The sequence below is a fragment of the Phallusia mammillata genome, chromosome 1 (genome assembly GCF_965637545.1).
Source record: "Phallusia mammillata chromosome 1, kaPhaMamm4.hap1.1, whole genome shotgun sequence".
Lineage (NCBI taxonomy): Eukaryota > Metazoa > Chordata > Ascidiacea > Phlebobranchia > Ascidiidae > Phallusia > Phallusia mammillata.
The window spans coordinates 28,929,766-28,951,191 of record NC_137252.1 but is presented as its reverse complement, the minus strand read 5'-3'; the positions used below and the strand labels follow the sequence as shown (position 1 = coordinate 28,951,191).

Here is a 21,426-nt window from a genome sequence, read left to right as displayed (position 1 = left end):
CACTTTACTGTTGTTGTACATAATTTGTTATCAAACACCTTTCGATCATGCTACATGGCGTGGAAATGTAATACAGTTTAAGTATGTAGGCTACAACTTAAAAATCAGCACTTATTACTATTGGACAATGAATTTAAAGTGATCTATACACTTTTCTTCCCAAAAATGTTTCTTCCAACTATTCCTGAGGGTTTAAACTGTTCATAATAAACAAATTCATACATTTGGTATGTCTAAGCTAGACGCAAACAGCTGTTGCTAACAAATTAATTTAGATTTTTTCGGAAGAATAGACTAACTCTAAAAAGACTTAACTAACAATTATCCGGCCTTACGTTTGTATATCACTTTACAATAACCACCATATCGTTTTTGCGCAAAGCTGAAAACTTTGAATGCGATTCGGTTTGGCACCCATGTAATTTTACGCTTTAGCGAATCGAAATCGTGACGTCACACAATGCACATCAACGATACGATTCGCTCATGTAAAAAGGCTTAGTTACACACGAAAAAACAATTTTCATCTGGCCAGATTGTTTCATCTGACAAGTAGGTTCGGCTTTTATTTGTTCTAGTCACCTGATATACACAATCAAACTTATTATAATATAAAACTTGAGAAGTTAAAGGCAGTGAACCAAAAAAAATATGATAAAGGCGCAGAAAAAACACGTAGATGTATGTTGCAAAATAAAAGCACCACGCAAACCAGGACCAATACCATCAAACAAGCGTCCAAATGATTTATTTTCATTTTTATATCTTTCCGGGCGAAAAAATAATTAAATCTGTAATCCTTTATTATTGAAATGTACGGAGAAAAATATATAAGAACTAACGAAATTCGTTTCATGCACTTCACCACAAGCCATACGCGTCAAAAATAATATTCCAACCGCACGGTGGGGCTATTAGTAGCGTATTTTCGAAATCGCCGCAGCCCGCCGTTCCGTGTTTTGGAATAACGCACGAATGAGGCCCTTCGTTTCTATGACAGTAAATGATGAAGCAAGTGGCCCTTTTCCATCTGCCCACCTGGCAATGAAAAATATTTTGTAAAACAATCTAGAATGATTAGATAATTATTCAGCAAGACCAGTCCTTTGCCCAAGACTGGCTGGAATTGTAGTGTGTTACACAAGCATGACAGATTAATACTAAAAACAATAAAACATATTTTAATCAATTGACTTTACTTTTTTTATCATATATTTAATGTTTATGGCCTGCTGGGGTGCCTAAGATGCCTAAGACTAAAAACGTTCTTTTATATTTACTACTGTAAAAGCATATTATGCACACGAATTAAACAAATTCCAAAGATCAGCTCTTGTACGCCACCTGTCGACAATTTCCCTCATGCTTGCGTCGAGTACAAAGATGATCTCCAGCAGCCGTGGCCATTTTTTCAATGAACGCTGGAAGGGAAAGTCTGATGGAATTCCCGGAACGTTTTCTTCATCTTCTGGTTTGGCGAAGATCGAGGGAAGCTGATCTTGAAGGATGCAGCAGATCTAAAAGGATAAGCAAATGCTATAACAAAAGTGCCCATAAATCGAACCTGGAGTAACAAAACTGGCAAAAAAAGACCTTCGGATAACCGAAAATGAACATAAATTCATAACTGGGATCAGCCCTGAAGCGTCTATGCAGACCAGCGATCACGGCACACTCGTATATAAATCACAGTACGCCAGGCCCATTGAAGGCGCCAAATCGGGTAACCAAACTGACAAAAAAATGAAGCAAAGTGTTGCACAACCTTTTCGCTCTACCAGCTGCATCGCAGTTCTATATTTTACCAACGGCCGCCAAGTGTCCTAATGTTTTTATTTTTTATTATGATATCTCATTAAAAGTCCAGATTGATTTTAACTTTGTCCATTAATTTAGTTAAACGATTTGGCAATCGGTTTTTATTGTTGATTATTTGTCACCTTCTGTATTATGAAGTTGTTTGTTTGCCTGTTTATTAAACTGTTACAAACAGGCGTACAAAACGTCTTACGTTTATGGCTACTGGACCAGTGTGACTTCATTCCAGTAAAATTATGACCAGCTGTTCTAAGGAAAACGTCTAACAACAGCTTTTTTAGTATTACAACAATACACACGTTTACGGCCGCATAAATTTGTTTGCGCGACCGCAGGTTGTTCACTCCTGCTACACAGTAACAAAACCTGCAAAAATGTTAAATTAATGTAAAAAACACATAATATTTGTCAGTCCTAGACTTACTGTCTTCAGTTGGATAGAGTCATCTGACGAAATGTCTTCCATGGAACAAATCGAGCTCACTACTTCGGCGATTGAGGAATCAACAAGAGCGGAGATGCTGCGGAGAAACATGGGAAGAGGGAGCACTCCTCTCCAGACCTTCCTCAGATGGTGAAGTTGATACATCACCTGTGATATACATTCCAATACAAACAAATCGATGTGAAAATACCAAGGTGTTGTAAGCAAAGAAAAATGATTAAAGGTTCCCCATTAAGAAATCATTGTGAACAAAGGGTGGAAAAGTAGGGATATTCCAGTTTTGAATTAATTGTTTCATGAATGGCATATCACAGAATATTTTCAAGATACGTCGTCTACTCTTATGGAAAGATAATATAAACGGTTTCGTCCAATCAAAACAGATCGTCCGTGCTTATTCGAATAGAATCAATTAGTTCTTATTCTAATAGAATCGCGAAAGTAAGTAAAGGCGTTACTTTTAGCAAATATAATCACAATACCGACATTGAAATTACGATTGAGGCTCAACTGTTCAGCACTTTAAAGCGTTGCAACCTAAACCAATATACGGACATTTAAAAGCGAAAAGTTATAGCATTTACCTGTTTAATTGGTTTTTCTGCCATCTGATATTTATCTGCTCCGGTTTCGGTTGCAAAGTTCTTGAGTGGGGCCAAACACTCCATAAGTTGAGCACGTTGTCGTCGCATTTGAGTCATAAAGCATTCCTCACCTGGAGTAAAAGTGTTTAATTAAACTTTTGAAAAATATAAAACTGTAAATATATAGGGTTAAATTTGAAGGAAAAAAGGTTTCTGTTTTTACTACAGAAACAAACACAATTTTAAGCGTGGTTTTGAACATTAGTTGCGCCACACTATAAAAACCATTTGTGCCTTGTTCTTTCAAAATGGCAAAAGCCTACGACACCCGGTATTCCCAGGCGGTCACCCATCCAAGTACTGACCGGGCCCGACGTTGCTTAACTTCCCAGATCAGACGAGATGGGGTGTTCTCAACGTGGTATGGTCGTAGGCGATTGCTCGCGCGAATTTGTAGCTTTTATTCAGCCGTTTGTTACATCACAATCTTTATTTGGCCACGTAGCTTCAGGATAAGGGACCCATAACTAGTAATGCTCCAAACTCAAAAGCTTCAGGCCGAAATCGAACATTCTGCCATAAGATCGAAGTTCGAACATAAAATTATCTTTCTGATCGATGTTTTAACTAAATCTTTTGTTGTTGATGCAGGTAAACTCAGTAGGCCTAATGGCACTCCAAAGCAACGTTTACAAAACGTATGCTTAACAAAACACCTACAATTTTGCAGAAAATGCGGACAGTGTTTTCTACACACAACAATTAGTTAGTTTATGTTGTTGTTTTTAAGTTGACGATATTAAAAGTGTAAGTATTGATTTCACACAGTCAAAAGGTTTGTTTCAGGTGAAGTTTTCAAAAGTTTATGCCGAAACCGAAACATTGCGAATTTCACCGAAATGTTCCAAAAATTAACTGCATAACAGTTAAAAAAAATTTTGAGCCTTGTTACAACAAAAAACGTTGCACTTTGAAATGGCAAAAGCCTACGACACCCGGTATTCCCAGGCGGTCACCCATCCAAGTACTGACCGGGCCCGACGTTGCTTAACTTCCCAGATCGGACGAGATGGGGTGTTCTCAACGTGGTATGGTCGTAGGCGATTGCTCGCGCGTATTTGTAGCTTATATGCCGCTGTTTGTTACATCACAATCTTTATTAGCCATATTGCTCGATGGGAGACCCATTAACTAGACGCTTCGGATCAAAATCGACTATTTTCCCTTTAGGCCAAATAACTTTAGCAGAATTAGGCCAAACGTAAACTCTGCCCAGTGATGGATATTTTTAACTGAACCTTGTGTTGATGATACATATGAACTCATTTTTGACACTCCAAAATAACTTTTTCCAAAACGTAAACTCAACAAAACCTCCAAGTATTTTTAGAAAACGTGGCTCGTGATTTCTATACACAACAATTAGTTAGTTCATGTCACTTTAAATGTCGATATTGGAAGTTTGGACAGTCACTGTAATGTATAAGCTATTGTTGCCAGTGCCTGGCATAATATCAAGTTTATAGAGCTCTTCTGGCAAAGGTATTTTTTATTCCGACGTTTCGACGTCCAGCACAGGTCGCCTTCATCAGGGTAAATAACACCGAATGCGAACACCGAGTGACTATAACGATGTTTAAACTTTTTTTTCGTTTCTACCACTAGACACAATACAACTAACACTCCGGTTTAAACTTACCCAGTTTTCTTATGGCAGTCACATGGTGCGTGAAGGTTAATTCTAATCCTTTCATTACAGATGGGAGTCGAGAGGAAAGTTGCTGACCGACTGTCAACAGATGATGCGCAATGTAATGACAGTTGTTATGGTGGATTGCCGATACCTGTGGAAGCATTTCCAACGCATCTCTGCGAAAACACACGGTTGTAAGGACACATGTAGTATAGCAGAACGCATCCTTTGAAGTCAGGTCAATTCAACGTAAATGAACACTGATTTCAAACGCTTTTATTTTTTACTATATCAGATTAAAAACAGAACATTGATCGTCGTATGATTCTAACATAGATTGTTGCACGAAACCAGTGGCGTATCCAAGGGGGGGGCAATTTAGTGGCATTTTGACATGTCAATTACGTATTCAGTCTCGTGCGGTTAAGCACTTCTGCGTGGAAAATTTTTCAAAGCGATCTAATGACGTATAATGACGTCATTAGTGAATTTCCCAAAATAAAACGTTGGACCCCCCCCCCCCCCTTTAAAAATTTCTGGATACGCCCCTGCACGAAACTATATATTAAACCATAAAGCATGTGTACAAGATGTAGTATTGAATAAAAACATTAAGGGCTTTTTGCATACCCAGAGTTGTAAAAGCACGAATCAGGCCGGAAAATCATTGAAAATGCGGCCAAAATGATGCCGAGTGTAACAGACCCAAATCAAATCCGTTTTTTTAACCCAAGCCCGAAACGGCCCGACTAACAACTTTAAAACAAGCCATTTTATAGATTTCGTCGAAGCCACTTACTTGTGTAGATTCGGTACATCACATTGGTAGAGTCGGAAAATATCCTCCACTGTGTCTATTAATCGCATCGCACTGTATGAAAAAGATAAGCTATAGTTACCAACAATTCAAAACAAAAATTCACAAAAACAATTAAAAATCAAACAACCACTACTTTGTAGAGCAGTTCCTCACCATTCGTTGCTCGATGTAAGAGCTTCGTGCAATGTTTCATAAACAAGTTCCACCAATTTCTGTGTACAACGACTCACTCGACACCTGTGGCATACAACATAAACTGTAATGCAGAACGCAAAACATTTTGATAAGAATTATAGGTCTATATTGTAGTAATGACGTTTTCTTGCATTTAAGGGCTGGGTAATGGAGAACAATGCTTTGTGAAACACCGGAGTGGTAAACGGTCCGAAAATTGGGATCCAACACGGTTCGAACTCTAAAGTTTAATCACGAAACCCGACAATATCCAGATTTTAATTAGAACCAATCCCGTATTAGGCCCAGCCATACGTACGACTTTAATACAACGAGTAACATCGGCAGCGTACATGTCTAAGGTTTTAGAAACAGCCTTTAAACTTGAATAACGTAGAAAAAGGCCGACAAACAGATGGTTTCCATTAAATTGTTAAAGTATTTTATTAAAAACTGACACAGAAAATTTAGATTAAGTTTCACTTTTCAATTTACCTGGGAAACTGAAGTATATCTTTAGTTTTGGTTTCGCCAACTGACTCGGACCCTCTACCAGGGACGATAAGTTGTAATGTTTGATCGTCGCCGGAGCTCGTACTTTTTGCTTCCTGTAATCTCGAAAGGAAATTTTCTACGTCGTCTTTTCCACCATCGTTTATCTTCAAAATAGAAGTTAGAAAACAAAATCATTAAACTCACACTTAAAAAGGTGGAGCCGGATTTTAAAATATTTTCGAGTACAATTCGTCATGTTTTTGGCGACTCTGACCCTGGCAATGGTAAAAGTTTTGGCCAACGTAAAAGTTTTAGTTAAGAAAACGACAATAGCTTGTGCAAGGTGACAGGTAAAAATAAAGTTTTTGTATTAAAGTGGAGTTAAGAGGAAAGTATTCGAAGGGTGGAGCCAGGGTCCAAAAAATTTTTCTACCACGCGTATTTTATTTGCAAATGTTGACTTTAGTACAGTGTGCCATCATCCTGGGCAGAGCAGCACAGTTAAAAACTGTATTTTGGATCAATTTGAATTTTGGTTGGGGTATTACATAAAAACCTATGGTACATGCAATACCTCAACAGTCTCATGTATGTCTTCTTTCATAATTTGTCTTGCTTTGGCGACTAGCGCAGTGCTTCGACGATTGGCAAAATGAACGTGGATGTCAGATACAAAAGCCAGAAGATCGCCTACAAAAATAAAGTCTAGACTGAGCAAAACAAACCAGTGACTGTAATTTTGCAACAAGATACAGTTTTGTTTAATTGCATGCATAACTGATTTTTTTATGCAATTTAAGCTGAATATATTCCCAAACAATGATAGGGCCACGGGTTGGGACTCCGTATGTGATAAACGTTAATATGCAATGAAACATAACGGTCCTACTCCTTAATCAATCTGTTGTATAAACATCATACCAGGTTTATGCAATACTAGGCAAGAGGCTGTGGATTTAAATGATACAAAAATTCTGGAATTGAGTGTTAAAAAAATATAGCTGAAATGCTGTAGCTTACCGGAGCCTTCTTCGTCTGTGAGAAAGCGAATTTCCCTTAATGATTTCTCAAAGTTTTTTACTACTTCAGTAATCTAAGAAAAAAACGACAAATGTGACTTTATTTTAACCGTTCAAATTTTTCTATTACTACTTTTCATTTTTTTTAATATTATTGCTATCTCGCAAAACCGTCCCAATTTTACCTTGTCATAGTTTTGTAGTTCTTCTTTGGAGTTGGGAACAGATTTTTCCAAACATTCATCAATAAGAAGTGTCATGATATCCTCACACACAATGTTGCCAAACATGTTCATAAGCGTTGAATCTAAAGCATTATTGATGCTAAATTACCAATAATTTGTGCAAGTAACAGCTTTCAGCATGCAAAAAGTTGAAAAAAGCTTTAATCAAACTAATTAGACAAAATATTAGCAACTATTTTATTGTTGCTTAAAGTCAGCATAAACATAACGGAAAACTCCTACCTCCATCTTTTTCCAGCTTAAGGTTTAGAAAGGAATCATTCAAAAACTTGAGAACTCCCCAAACTTTATTGAAGACAAGTTCCGGTAAAAATTCAGTTTGATGCTGAGCGTAAACAACAAATAGTTGCAAGAAAGCTTTATACACAAACTAAAAAATCATTTCTTTAATGACACTGGCATACTTCTAAATTACAGTTTTTGTCTTGGATCAAAACCATCATCATTATGGCTTAAATTGATGATCACTGTTTGTTTTTTCAACTACAAAACACTGAAACCAATAGCTGATAAAATTCTTGGTTAAAACAAAATCAATCATTTCATATAAAGGGCTAATATAGTTTATGTATATACGTTTACAAATATACATATACAGCTGTAGCATTTATTTTGCCGGGAACAAAACTGCTATGTAGAGTGGTAATTAAATTTGAACCCTGTTGCAGTATATTAGTTTACACCAGGGCTGGGGAACCTGCGGCCTAAAGGCCGCATGCGGCCTTTTAGGGCTCTAAGTGCGGCCTTCGGAGTCAAAATACATTTGATGACGTTGGTATTACTACGGCACCAGGTGCTGAAAAATAGACAGAAACGTATTTTTTCACCTTTATTTCACATTTCTACTTGATTAGTTCTGGTGTGGTACACAAAGCGATTTCCGTAGGACTACCAAGAGCCCAAAGTTCCACAATCTTACTTGTGTTGCAATAGAACAATTGTTTGCGCACAATGGAATGTCTTAGACTCGTCTGTGATGTCACAAGCTGTTCTTAGATCATTGATATTTGTAAACAAGCGAGTTTCCAGGTTAAATATATCCTGAATGTTTTAGTTAAAGTTGAAAATGTAGTGAGGAATTTTAATTAGCTTGGAACGTAAGTCCTACAGCTCTACGGGGAAATAGGAAAACGACCATTATGTGAGTCAAAAAGTTTGAACATCACTGTCCTTGGCCTGGAAAATAGTACATGCGGCCTAAACGAGTGTCGATAAACCGTTTGGTGGCCTTTATAAACAAAAAGGTTCCCCACCCCTGGTTTACACTATGAAACATACTGTTTCAGGGTTTTTATCCAATTCCAAAGAGCCATCTTTCTTGTTTATTGAAATAGAGCAGCCTGTTGCTATTGATGCAGTTGAATATTTTACATCTGAGTTTTTAATCAAGGGAGTAAAAACTTTTTCCAAAACCAAGTTTGCTGAAATTAAAAACAAAACAAAGTTTACACTAAAGCGGCTCTTTGGTACATTGCAAAAATAAAGTAACACACAAAATAATAAAACAGTTGTTTCTACTTCATTTTTGGCACGGTCTGGGATACTTCAGAACACTGGACATGGACACATTAAGGCTTGTAAAGAATACATGTATTTTTTGGATTTTTTTTTTAAATATTTACCTTTATTTTAATACATGCTTACCAAATTGCTTGATTTTGAAAGATAGTATGTTGGAGCTGTGCATGGCATAGACCATGTCTTGTGGATCAATAGGATCATTTTCATTTGATAAATTGAAGCTAAGTTTTGTGTTCAGGCCTTCACCATCCTCATCTAAAACAATATTATGGTGTTATGATAATACCAGAGCATTAGACCACATCATTTTCAATTTAAAGCAACCATATTGTGAATCAATGTAAATACATTACAATTTCAGTGAAGATAAACATAAATTTTGCACTGGGGTCAGCCACAATGGCAAGGCATAGGCTAGAAAAATCTAGTGTGAGGTGAAATTCAAACCCATGGCAGGAGCCTTTAAAAAAAATACAGTATAACTTGAAAAAAATTGCTACTTTCTACAGTTTTGTTTTACAGCTTAACTTTTACAACTAAAAGGCATATATTTTGTACTTAATTCAAGGAAAGTCGGCTACCAGTAAATGCTTTATACATACCTGGGTATGTCCATGTGACTGATTTTTTCCAGATCTGATCAAGAATGTAGTTCAGGTTTTCTCGTTTTACTGTAACTTCAATACGAAGAGATTTGTACATGTCAGTTTCATGGAAAGATGTGTTTTTTACTGAATCCAAAACAGCTGCAATCTAAAAAAATATTCAACTGTAAAACTTGTTTTACTTGCGTGAAAAATAAGGAAAAAATTTCAGACCTCTTTAATGGCTGCAAGAGTGTCACAAAACTTTTTCTGCTGTAAACTTTTGTCATAGCTTTGCAGAGAACAGTGTACTTTATATAACTTTTCCAATGCTGCAACTAATGCAGCGGTTTTAGTGTGCTGTAGAGTCAATTGCTCAAATTCACTGTTGGCATCATGAAGCTGACGAGAAACCTAAAAAAACAGCCAAAAGGTGCAAAATATAATTATGCAAGTTGTTGTTTTGTTCCCTGTTTAAGTGATGGTAGGTGATATATGTGCCGACACTTTGAAATGACATAAATTAAGGACAAAAAAAAATCAATTTATAATAAACCACTAATTACAGTTCAAATTTTTAAGTTAAAATCAGGGCACTAATAACAGACACCAAAGATCATAAAGTTAAAATAGGTAAGTTAAAATTCTTACATTAATCAACATTTCTAAGAAACACTGTTTATGTACCATAGTTTCAAATGAATTTTGTAGGTTGTCTGCATTTTCCCTGACTTCTGTCAGTTTTTTACTAATATCATCAGCATCTTTTTCCAGAGACAATGATTCACCATAGGTTTCCTCAATCACATCACTAAGTTCACGCTGAATAGTAAATGCATACAAGATAACACACAACTATTGCAATGCAAAGACAAAGTTCATACTTGATCGAGTAATGTGCTATTTGTATAATGTGTGTCTGTGTGTGGTCATGGTCCAGTCTGCAAAACTTGGCGTTCAAAACTTTTTTTTCAAAAAAATCGTGCGTGCAGCTGCCACACTCTGCAGACTGGGTCATGGTTAGACACCATGTATTGTTTATTTCCCTTATAGAGATTTATTAAGCATAAAAGACACACAAATTTTCCAGAAAATAGATCAGACAGAAATATTAATTGGGTGTCTCTAATTATTACATCAGAAAACAAGACATATTTTTACAAAAAGGGAGCATACTTAACAGGATACTTGCTTTACTATATCTTTAAAGTTTTAACGAATCATGCAAACAAGTGTTACCTTTATTTCATATGCACGACTGTTCAGTTTGTTAATTTTCGTGTTCCAGTCATCCTTTGCCAACTTGCCAGCACTGGCCAAAGCTTCTGTTACTAACGAAGTCATTTTAAGGCTTTTTGTAATAGTTAATTTTTTACGTTTAGAAAACCTCAAATTTGACCTCACGGCCGACCACTAATTTGTGTTTTACCTGCAAAACGTAGTTTGTTGAGACCAGAAGACAGAACAGGTAACACGTAAAGAACAATAGGACACATTTGGTTTGTTTACGTGCTCATCACATCACCACTGTGGGGCTGTGGGCTCATTGGATTTTAATACAAATTGAGCGCCAACAAGTCGGGTTTTCCCCACATTTATTGCTATCGACTGTTTCAAACATTATTACGAACTACTTTTCTATGGATACCACGTTGAAATATATGTCTTTGTGTACTATTTTTGGTTCTTGTTCAAAGAGGTTAAACAAAAGGGTTGAAGAACTAGTTAAGACCGAACTTCATACCAAATGAAGGGTTGTAACGCTCAACTTAAATTGTACACAAGTTTGGTGTGGTTTAGTTCTCGACGATTGCGGAAAAATAACAATTACGAAGACAAAATGAGAAGACGACGACGATTAGAATAATTGCAAACTAAAAGATAGAAATAGCAGTGCTAGCGAAACCGGTAGCCTGCACACCATTTGTACTCGTTGGGCGAAAGCAGATTTTAATGCACGACGCTTTAAAATTAAATAGGCGTAGGCCTATGTGGCTGAATATCAAAAACGCCGATGATTGTCCTACGTTAAAGCAGTAAACGGGCAAGTAGTTTTTCTGATTTTTATCAAATATCCTACATAATAACAGTAATAGCAAAAACAGTGATGTGTGTGTACAACTGTATTCTTTCCCTATGCCTTTTGCGAAGGTTGGCCCGTACGGGCGATCAGACAAGTAACGTTACCCTGGACAACCGCGGAACGCCTTAATATCAGTTTCCAACTAATTGTCAGTGTACATAAACAGCGAGTCTTTCAACGATCAAACACAATCAAACGAGAGCCATCAATGGCTCTTTGGAATGTCGGCGGGTAATCAATGAACAGTGGATCTGGTTGTGAGCACTTTAGCGTTGATACAAATCTGGAGGATGGTGTATAGTGTTCAGTAATTCTCACCGTTTGCCTATTTATTAAAGACTTGAAGTAGATGATTTTAGCCTTTACCGGTGTGAGCTTATTTTGAAACTAATTCTGCATCGAGTTTAGTAAAGTTTTTTAAAATCAAGTGTTTGTACCACTGGGTTAGGGAAGGCTACAAAAACAAGTGTAGCAGATTGACTGTGAAGCATAAATGAAGCAACATAATCAATATATATTATACTACAGTAAACCTCGGTTAATCCGAAACCGTTTGAACAAAAAATGTCCGGATTGGGCAAAGATTCGGTTTAACCGATGTCGATTAGTTCAAGTCTTGCCACATTACAAACATTTTTACACCGATTTTTTCCTAATTGGGCGAAGATTCGAATTAAACAAATCAGGTTTAACCGAGGTTTAGTAAATTTACTTTACTTTATGTGTTTTTATGGACCTAAATTAAACTCAAATAGGGTCTTATTTAGTTGTAATCTTAATTTTTGAACTAATGTCCCAAAATGTGAAAACTGTCCTTATTCCATGTCTCACTGGTTACGTTAACATAACAAGCAACATCTTGATTCGAATCTAACTTTATACTTATTACAAACAGAAGGAGATGTGTGTTTGAACGACGCACACCATATCTCAAGTGATGCTTGGAGGTATTGAGATTATTAACAAAACGATGCGGAGGGCATGAATGTTTTCGAGTGTCAAAGGAGTGATAAGGGGCGTCCTACAGTGTGCTCTCGTTATAACTTGAAGTGGTTATTAGCAAAATGCCAGAGTTCCAGTGTTTATTATTGGGTGTAAGGGTAACAAATTTAGACGGAGGTTGGACAAGTTTTTCATTTTAGGTTATGTTTGACAACTGTTTAGCAAGTCCAAATGCAAGTTAAAATAGCGATAGTGTTTTCTAGTCAGTGCTGAGTGGTAATATATTTAAAAGCATTTGAATTACAAAGGAAGTTGTGACATAGTTTTGTTATGGAAGGTAATAGAGAGAATATAGCTTACAAGTCGGTTTAATTTGGGGAAAAACACTCTCACTATGAAAATTAACTGCATATTTACTCGTGCACTTTTGAAACACGAAGTTTTTTTTATGTATAGTGATAGCTAATATTTGCCTTTTCTGCGCTATACAAAGGATTTTAAGTATTTCAGGCGAGACTTTGTACAGAGGATTTAAATTTGCTTACATAGAAATGACTTTAAGCCAGAACCACATTCTTTGATCATTGTGTATCATTATCATGGCCACCAACAAACAAAAATCACCATCTAATACCGGGAGTCCACATTTTCCTATCGAAGATGCGAAAAGCACTAAAGAGGACTCCATGCATTCGATCATCCCGTCCTCAAAAGACGTCTTCAGGGGCGAGGTTTTAGTCAACAGGCTTCTCGTTTACTATAGTAAGTTCGAGGGCTCTAGGGAAAAGGCCGTGCGCTATGCTCAAAAGCTTCTAGACCTCGGGCACATCGAAAGCCTCACCCACGGTCAGACGTTCGAGGACACAGCACACGTTTACCGCTGGACCGACGTAGCGCAGGTCATGAACAAAGCCAAGACTTCGGGCAGGTCGGCCACACCAGAAACAGTCCAAAAACCACCAAGGAGATCGCCGCCAAGAAATGGGGAAACACCTAAGGCTATATTGAAGATTTCTATTGAGACTGATAATTGCGAAGGGGCTGATATACAGGTTAGAGGTTTTGTTTCTGTTTTGAGTTAATACATTAGTGCTCAAATGCTCACTAGCAATACAGCATGTATGCTCAATTGGATTTTTTTGTTCTGTTGTTCTTCTCGTCTCTAGTTTGTGAAATGCGAAGGGTTGTAGCACAGATTAGAGACTTGGTTTCTGACCTAAGCTCTTATTTTAGTGTTTAAATCTCACTAGCAAAGACTTCTGTATTCCTAATAGGCATTTATTTTTTTCGTTGGTTCTTCTAATCCTTCGTTTATTAAATGATAAAAAACATAGAGTAGCCTAAGGGGAGGTTAGGCCATGTCGACCTGTTGCTTTTACTTGTTAGGCTAAAATTGTGATCATGCATATTTGGCGCTTTACTTTTGACACGCTTACAATTTTTTTACATTTGGAAAAGTTGGATCAGAAAATTAAAAGCGGAAACAAACTTTTTATCCTGTTTTTGTTAATAGGCCAGAATTCGAGCACAGCCACGAAAGGGATCAAACCTGTCGTCAGCGCCATTCGACACAAAAACTGTAAAGGCGGCCGTCACTGAAGACTCGTTCTTCGGCCCTGGTGTCACAAAAGCCCTGAGCTACGTCACAGAGCCGACTAACGAAGAGCTCAACAGGTTCGTGTATTTAAAAAATAAAGGGGTATTTGAAATAGTGGTTTCCGGCTGTGCAGTAAATAGTCTTAATTCAATGTCATAATTTTAGACCAAAATATTTGTAACATATTGATCAGATGAATTAGCTTAGATTGATATTAAATGCAATTAAATTGTGTTTTGAAAACCCAAACGAAAGTAACAAACAAAAGTAACTCTTTCGGAAATATAAATATTTTTTGAAGGTAAAGTTGTCACTTACGCTTATAAATCATGTTTTCATATAATAACTGAGTATCGTGTTACACTAGAATGATGTACTGCCACGAGACAGGTTGTTTCTAATATGTTGTTTTTTAGAGACACGGTGGCCACACCAATCATCACCGAGCTATCGCCAAGTCCGCAAACAAATGCACACAAGCATTTGAAAGCAAAAGAGAATTCGGCATCCTCGGACAAAACTAAAACCACACCAGAAAAATATCCCCGCACTTCATTGTCACGGGAGAAGAAAGTTGAACAAAAACTGTTTTCTGAAGCTGAAACCGAAAAAAAGTCCGAGCAAAAGGAAGTACCTCGAAAGAGTTTGTTCAGGAATGCAAAGTACGAAAACAGTACGCCAAAAAATGTGGGTCCAAATTCCGACGCAAGTGGCACCCCAAAGCCGACGTTTAAAAGCGCAACTGAGCCAGCCCTGATTTCCCGCAAGCGAGCACCTGGTCCAGGTGCATCTGAAGTGACGGTGGAAAGCGCGAACGACGTCAAACCGAAGTCCGTCAATCAACCAAGCGACAACGATAATACCTCAAGCACTGTTGAAAACCGCAAAGCACCTATGAAACATTCGCCTGTCGCAGCCAGCGAAAGGAAATCGAATTATCCGCGAGAAAAAGAAAACAAAAGCGCAACAGAAGCGACCAAACACAATGAAGAAGTGGACAAAGGATTACATGAGTTTCAACCGACCCTGATAGCCAGCACACAGACCTCTGAAAAAAGCATTTTGCGTGCTTCGAAACTTTACGAGGGTCGAGCAGGCAACAAGCAGCCTCCACCACAGGGGTAAGTTTAAATTGTTACACATGACGTCTTGCGGCATTTCAAAATTGTTTTCCTTTAGTGTTAAAAGCATGAATGCTAATGTAACCTTTTGGAGTATAACGATAAAATCCAGTATGATTAACAATTGAAAGAGCTGACCTGTTTTCCAAAAATACAAATGAAAATTAGAAATATTCTTGTTTAAAATAAGGAACATGTTTAGAATCGCATTTTTCCTACCTTTACCACCGCAAAAAATTGATTCTCAAATTGAATAATATATATATATCGGAAATGAGCCGAAAAGAGTAAGTTTTTTGCTCACCACAGGGTCACCACCCAGACCACGTCTTCACTTCTGAAGCAAAGCACATCAGGTCACGTGACGCCGAGAGATGACGTCACGCAGGCGAAAAGCCGTGAGCTGCAGCGAGCGAACGAGCATAAGAAGAAAACAAGATTTGCAGACGAGGACGCGGGTAAAGATTCTTATGGCACATATGTTTTTGGATACTTGTTCATTTTAATTGTTGTGATTCAGAAGTTAATGGACAAGTGCAGCGTAATGAGTCCGAGCTGACCAAGGAAAGCACAGGAATGTCCTTGCATTCGTCCGGGTTTGTAGAAGACGAGGTTGGACAGAATGGCAACGATTACAGCATGCATGTACCGGTAAGATTTTAGTAAAGGCGGAAATTGCTGCTAAAGTAGCTATAAAGCCAATACCAACGCAACTTGGTTGAGAATTATAAATTCAATGTTGTACCCTAAATCTTTAGGCTCCAGCATTATGAAACGCTGTTTTGTATGAAAAAAGTGTGGATGTCTGAAACGGCTTTTGGTTCACAGCCGTTTTATACTTTCATACATGAAAAATTTCGTTTTACCGTTGGGTACATTACAAGTCGTAGAAAAACACATTTTTTACTGTGGAAAAGTCGTTGCATAAATTCGTTAAGTCATGGGCTATTATATCTATACTGCTGTACTACTTCATAATAAAACAATATTATTTATCATAGCTAAGCCCTCCACCACCCTCCCCGGTACCACGTACAAGCCCTCCCGTCTCCCAAGAGGCAGCAAGTCAACCGCAGTTAAAATCTCTTTTCTGGAACAAGATCACCAAGCAGCGTCGGACATCCTCCGATGGTGAGCGTGTTTTCTGGGACGAAGTTGAAGACGTTATTGTTTTTAACGAGGATCAATTTGAAAAGTGAGTATTTGTTTCATATGGTTTCAAATCTATGTGGCCAACTAATGTAAAGCACGAATGGTAACAAACAAGACCCCAAATTTGCTGTGTTAAAAATAAGTAGGATAACACAGTTTTTCCAGGCATATTCAACCATATAATATTGCTCTGATCACTCTCAACCTTAACAAACACTTCTTACAGGTTATTCAGTCGTCCACCAGCGGCGCTACCGAGCCCTCGTGGCAAAGGTCAGTCCCGCAGCCAGGAATCGGGTAAAACTCTCAAAGTACTGGGAATCGAAAGATCGCGAATGGTTGGCATCAGAGCGAGTACGGTTCGTATTCCAGTCGAAGAAATTCACGACACTATCATCAACATGGATGATGATAAACTAGATCTTGATGCGTAAGAACTGTTGGAATATGTTTTTTTGTATGAGATTCTTCTGACAGCGATTTGTGTTTATTGATCAAAGTAAATAACTGCCAAAGAGCTTGTATGTCCTTGTTTGTTTGTGTGATTCATTTTTATTCACGCAAGGCGAGCAACTCCTGATTCGTAATGCTCACAATGTGTCCGCTATGGAGTTGCCTGCTTAAAAGCAAAACCACGAAATCATATTCCTTTTTTTAGTCCAACCCATAAGGTTCCTCCGGATTGGAGCAATAATTTTATCCTTGAACTGATGATGATGACAACAGCGGTTGTTAAACCGCTATTGAACTTTGTATTCTATTTAAACAAGCTCTCTAGCATTTGTTTTTAATTAGGTTATTTCTTAAATCCCCGTATTCTTAACTATTGTGTTTTGACTTGAAATTCCAAGTTTAATCGAGTTAAACCATGTATCTTATTGTGATACAAGCCTTCATTTGTTTCAAAGGTTGCAGGCGCTTTACGATATTCGACCAACTCCGGAGGAGCTGGACGAAATAGCTGATGTTCTTAAAGCGTATCCGAAGGGAATTCTAGACAAACCGGAACAGTTTGTTCTTATGCTCGCAATGATACCGAATCTCGACGAACGATTAGAGGTTAGTAATAAACTAATAATGGATAATGAAGTTGGGAGTAATCAGCTCTAAAATTATCTTTACCATGAAATAACCAATAACTATAAAATTGAAAGGCAGCAGTAAGAGATTGGGTGTTAGACTGTGAGAATTTCGGACTTTATGAATGTAAAATAGGGCTTTAACGGTTAGAAAATACTCCAACCGGTTACTCGGGCGTAGATAATAATTATCGATTATAATCGAACCCAACCGGGTACCTGTTTAAATTTTAGCGGTATGTTAATAACACGCCTATTACACCCACCGGTCCTAATTTCCGATTCAAAAAGCTGACTAACACCAAAATACCTCATTAGCACATTCTGTAACCGCTTGGTGTCAATAATCGTGTCTGAAGTTAACAGCCCTTATTTAAAATGATTGATATTTTCTTTAAGTGTTGGATTTTCGCTAAACGGTTCCCGGACAAAATGGTCGAGATTCAAGAACAGCTGAGTGCGGTCACTGAAGCCTGTCAGCAGATCGTTAACAAGTAAGTTTTTCTATTTCTGCATGTACGGGCAAAGCGTCTTATGCGTGATAACCCAACAACGCCCTCTACCGGCCAAACAACAGCAAATCAATTGCACAAAATATCAAAGAATAAGTGACCTGCAAATGAACTGTAACTTTTATTGTAGTTCTACATTGAGGAGAGTACTGGAAACCGTTTTGTTGCTTGGCAACTACTTGAACCGGGGAACGCAGCGTGGTGACGCGTACGGCTATCATCTCGACATCCTGCCAAAACTCAAAGACGTTAAATCCCAGGTTTCCTAAACTTTGTTTAGAAAGCTCAATTTAAAAAATCTCCAGTGTGGATTTAGCAGTTTTTTCCCAGAATATTTGATCATTTAATTTGTGTTTGAACATAAAATAGTCGCAAATGGAAAAGCTACACAAATTGGTCTATAGCTGCTAGACTCTAGCACAGCGGTTCCCAAACTGGGGTCCGCGGACCTTTAGGGGTCCGTGAAGCAATTTTGCGGGGTCCGCGAAAAGGTTGACGTGCCTCTATAATCTTATTTGGCGTCAATTTGTGTCACTGAATAGGTTTAAATCAAAGTACAATTAGAGATCCACTGCCTCCATTACTATACGATAGATAGCCTTTATTGCACGACAACTATCAAGAATGCAATTGTTTGCGCACTATCGTAATGTTTTCTGTCTTGTCTGTGATGTCACAAACCGTCTTTGGATGGTTGTTATGTGTAATTTTGCATACCTAATAAGCTAAAATTCTGTAAATCAACTGTCGTATTGCTAAAATACACCTTCAGGCTTAAGGTCCGCGAGTCCTCGATATAATGGCAAAGTGACCGTTTTGAAAAAAACAATGAAAAAGTTTGAAAACCACTAAGTTAGAAAGTTGTTACATTAAAAAGAATCGTGACTGCACTAGTGTACTATAAGAAACAATGGTTCATTTTTCCTATAGCATGTTTTGAATTTTATAGGGCCGCGAAATATCAAAATAATTGCAAAGGGTCCACCAGGCAAAATTTTTGGAAAAGTTTGGGAACCGCTGCTCTAGCATAAGTAATTTTATTAAATTCTCCACATTTGCTTGTGTGGACCTCAGAAATAAATTAAAAGATGGTCCTTCGGCCAAAAAGCTTAACAAACATTGTAGAATGACAAATTGTACAATGTTATGCTTGTGTTGTATATCTAATTTAACTTTTAACTTCCAGGGTGGAGAAGTAACACTTTTGCAATACACTGTGAGGACAGTGCGCGACCAAATGAAAGCAGAAGGAAAACTTGAAAACGAGGTAAAGATCGGCCACCGGAATTTTTGTTTAAAACAGAAGATATGAAGTAAAGTTTAACCGTTTCAAAATTCGTAGTTTTTGCAGTAATAGGCAAGATATTACTTTGCAAACACACGAAATTACTTTTTGTCAAATTAAAACAAAAAGAATAATTGTTCACGTTTTCAAATGTAAAATAGTTGCAATTTTATTCTCCCCCATTTTAAAACAATTTATACAGAGAGGCGTTTTTGTGTCAACATATTTTCTTTTTGCAGGGCCTTGTCAGTCCTCGCATAGATGACAACAGTGGGCTCCCTGACCAGAGCGCCATCATGCGAGCAGTATCGACCTCACTGGGAGAACTTGGTGATGATTTGGAGTCGACAGCCGTGGAGTTGGAGGATTGTAAGCAACGTCTTCTACCCGTCATCATTAAAGGGAGCACGATCCCAGCGGAGTCGGAGATTGTTGAAGAGAAACTGGAAGCCTTTCTCAGTAAAGGTAAGAAAATAAGACGGTTGGTCGATTTTTAAACCACGTTTTTGATGGTAATACGTATAAGCTACGTATAAGCTACGGACGGTGCACACTGTTTGTCGTGAATGCAGCTATTTATTTCACCTGCGTATATTCATTAGGTTAATTAATTCCAATGCTTGCAAAGTTCATCCGCAAATTGATTTTACCTTATCTATTAAACTTTCCAGCCACAGCGAAGATGCGCGAACAAGCACAGTTGTACCAAGACACACTTGCTGTGGCAGAGGAGTTTCAGAATTATTTTGTTCCCACTAGCAGGACGGAATCCAAGGTAAAAAAAAATGTGAAAAAGTATTTGAACTTTGTTGTACAAAGTTTTGGCAAACAGATTCACTGAAATGTTTAACGTTCAGAAAAAGAAAACGCAAACCGATACTGTTTTAAAAAGGCATTTTATTCTCCAGGAGTCATTCTCTTTTATGCTGCAATCGATTGGAACGTTTTGTGAAGAGTTTCGCGTTCACTGGATGGACGAGATGCGACAGGATTTAAAGGAGCAGTTCTGCAAGTTGGAACGTGGAAAGAGGGTAAGATCGGGAAACACATGGGCTACGCAGCAACCAAAATCGAAACATTGCAATCCATCGTTTTTAGTTTTAAGACTGTAGTATGTCACAGGTTTCCTAGAGCAACGAATCGAAGCGATTATCCTATTAAACGGGGACGTAACCTCGCAGTAATGATGTACGCTATGTAACATTTTAACAATGCTCAGTAGTATATGATCTTATTAACTTAAAAAATAAAAACACCACATAAAAATACATTCTATCAACTACCACTTTCTCGCAGCAACGCATTAATGCACTTCGAGTCACCAACACACCATCCGCCCTGAAAGAGCGCTTCATGGAGCGACGGAGGCGAGAAAAACGTCTTGATGTCGATGGACATAACGGAGCTTCGATGAGACCACGTCCAGTTCTGTCTGTTTCGCTTCCGAGACAGGTCAATGGAACTATGGAGGACGCACCACGTAGGTCGGAATCAAAGGCAAAACGTAGCTACAAGTTTCAGTCCGAAGGCACACGCGACTCAGTGACGCCCTCTAACGGGTACACACAAAGTGGCAGGTCGTCCACTGAGGGGCGACATCGAGTGGATGATGCAGATTTTCTAGAATTAGCGCAGAGGAATTCCAAGGAAATTGAAAGAAGAATGAACGAATTAAGCACCAGGAAAAGAGACAATGCACTCCACTTTAAAACTTAAAATCAGGCCTATAGGTAAACACAACCTACTTTTATTAATTAGTATGAACATATATTGATTACTGGGATGAGCCCTGAAGTCTCCATGCAGACCAGCGATTACGGCACATTCATTAACAAATTACGGTGCGCCAGGCCCATTTAAGGCGTATTTTTTAAGAAATGTTCCTGTCGTGGGTTTGAATCACCCTTACATTTTTCCAGCCTGTGCCTTACCATATGTGGGAATCCTTTGTGGAGACCGGCTTCGGTATGACACCTTCAATAGACCTGACGTACTATAAAAAAACTGTATCAAAGTTTAACTATTTGGTTTTTAATATGTTTGTGTACATTGGATGCCCTTTAAAACAAAAGTAATTAAGGACGGGCTTCTATGTACACGTGTCATTTTTCTGATGTATATTATGTAACCCCTGCCAACGTGTTTTCTCTTGGGTTTTTTTTTGTTGTTGTTGACCATGTACAGGTGTGACAAAGTCTGTACAGAAATAAACAAGTTAAGGTTTGCATTGAGAATGATGCATTTGCTGTTCAGCTGC

General features: G+C 38.0%; 2 protein-coding genes and 2 non-coding genes across 4 annotated transcripts; 1 reads left to right on the top strand and 3 right to left on the bottom strand.

Moving 5' to 3' along the window:
* Positions 1–401: 401 nt before the first annotated feature.
* Positions 402–10,844, bottom strand: LOC145236814 (centromere/kinetochore protein zw10 homolog). The gene is made up of 18 exons (XM_080099685.1): positions 10,638–10,844; positions 10,086–10,220; positions 9,633–9,812; positions 9,417–9,567; positions 8,938–9,069; positions 8,572–8,714; positions 7,516–7,618; positions 7,234–7,355; positions 7,050–7,122; positions 6,604–6,719; positions 6,030–6,193; positions 5,514–5,597; positions 5,340–5,411; positions 4,547–4,716; positions 2,848–2,978; positions 2,243–2,410; positions 1,345–1,517; positions 402–1,038 (listed from the first exon to the last, which is right to left on the bottom strand). The coding sequence occupies exons 1-18, from the start codon at positions 10,740–10,742 to the stop codon at positions 915–917; spliced, it is 2,346 nt and encodes a 781-aa protein (XP_079955811.1). The 5' UTR covers positions 10,743–10,844; the 3' UTR covers positions 402–914.
* Positions 3,164–3,282, bottom strand: LOC145210956 (5S ribosomal RNA). The gene has a single exon (XR_013856280.1). It is a non-coding gene; the product is annotated as a 5S ribosomal RNA (ribosomal RNA).
* On the bottom strand, positions 3,831–3,949 carry LOC145209788 (5S ribosomal RNA). The gene has a single exon (XR_013855295.1). It is a non-coding gene; the product is annotated as a 5S ribosomal RNA (ribosomal RNA).
* A 2,081-nt stretch (positions 10,845–12,925) lies between the features above and the next one.
* LOC145220400 (uncharacterized) lies at positions 12,926–21,403 on the top strand. The gene is made up of 15 exons (XM_080087644.1): positions 12,926–13,475; positions 13,937–14,097; positions 14,437–15,141; positions 15,451–15,599; positions 15,662–15,792; positions 16,143–16,336; positions 16,520–16,723; positions 17,202–17,352; positions 17,772–17,866; positions 18,015–18,144; positions 19,071–19,151; positions 19,409–19,634; positions 19,841–19,944; positions 20,078–20,200; positions 20,466–21,403. Exons 1-15 carry the CDS (start codon positions 13,023–13,025, stop codon positions 20,883–20,885), a joined length of 3,327 nt encoding a protein of 1,108 aa, XP_079943770.1. The 5' UTR covers positions 12,926–13,022; the 3' UTR covers positions 20,886–21,403.
* Positions 21,404–21,426: the final 23 nt, after the last annotated feature.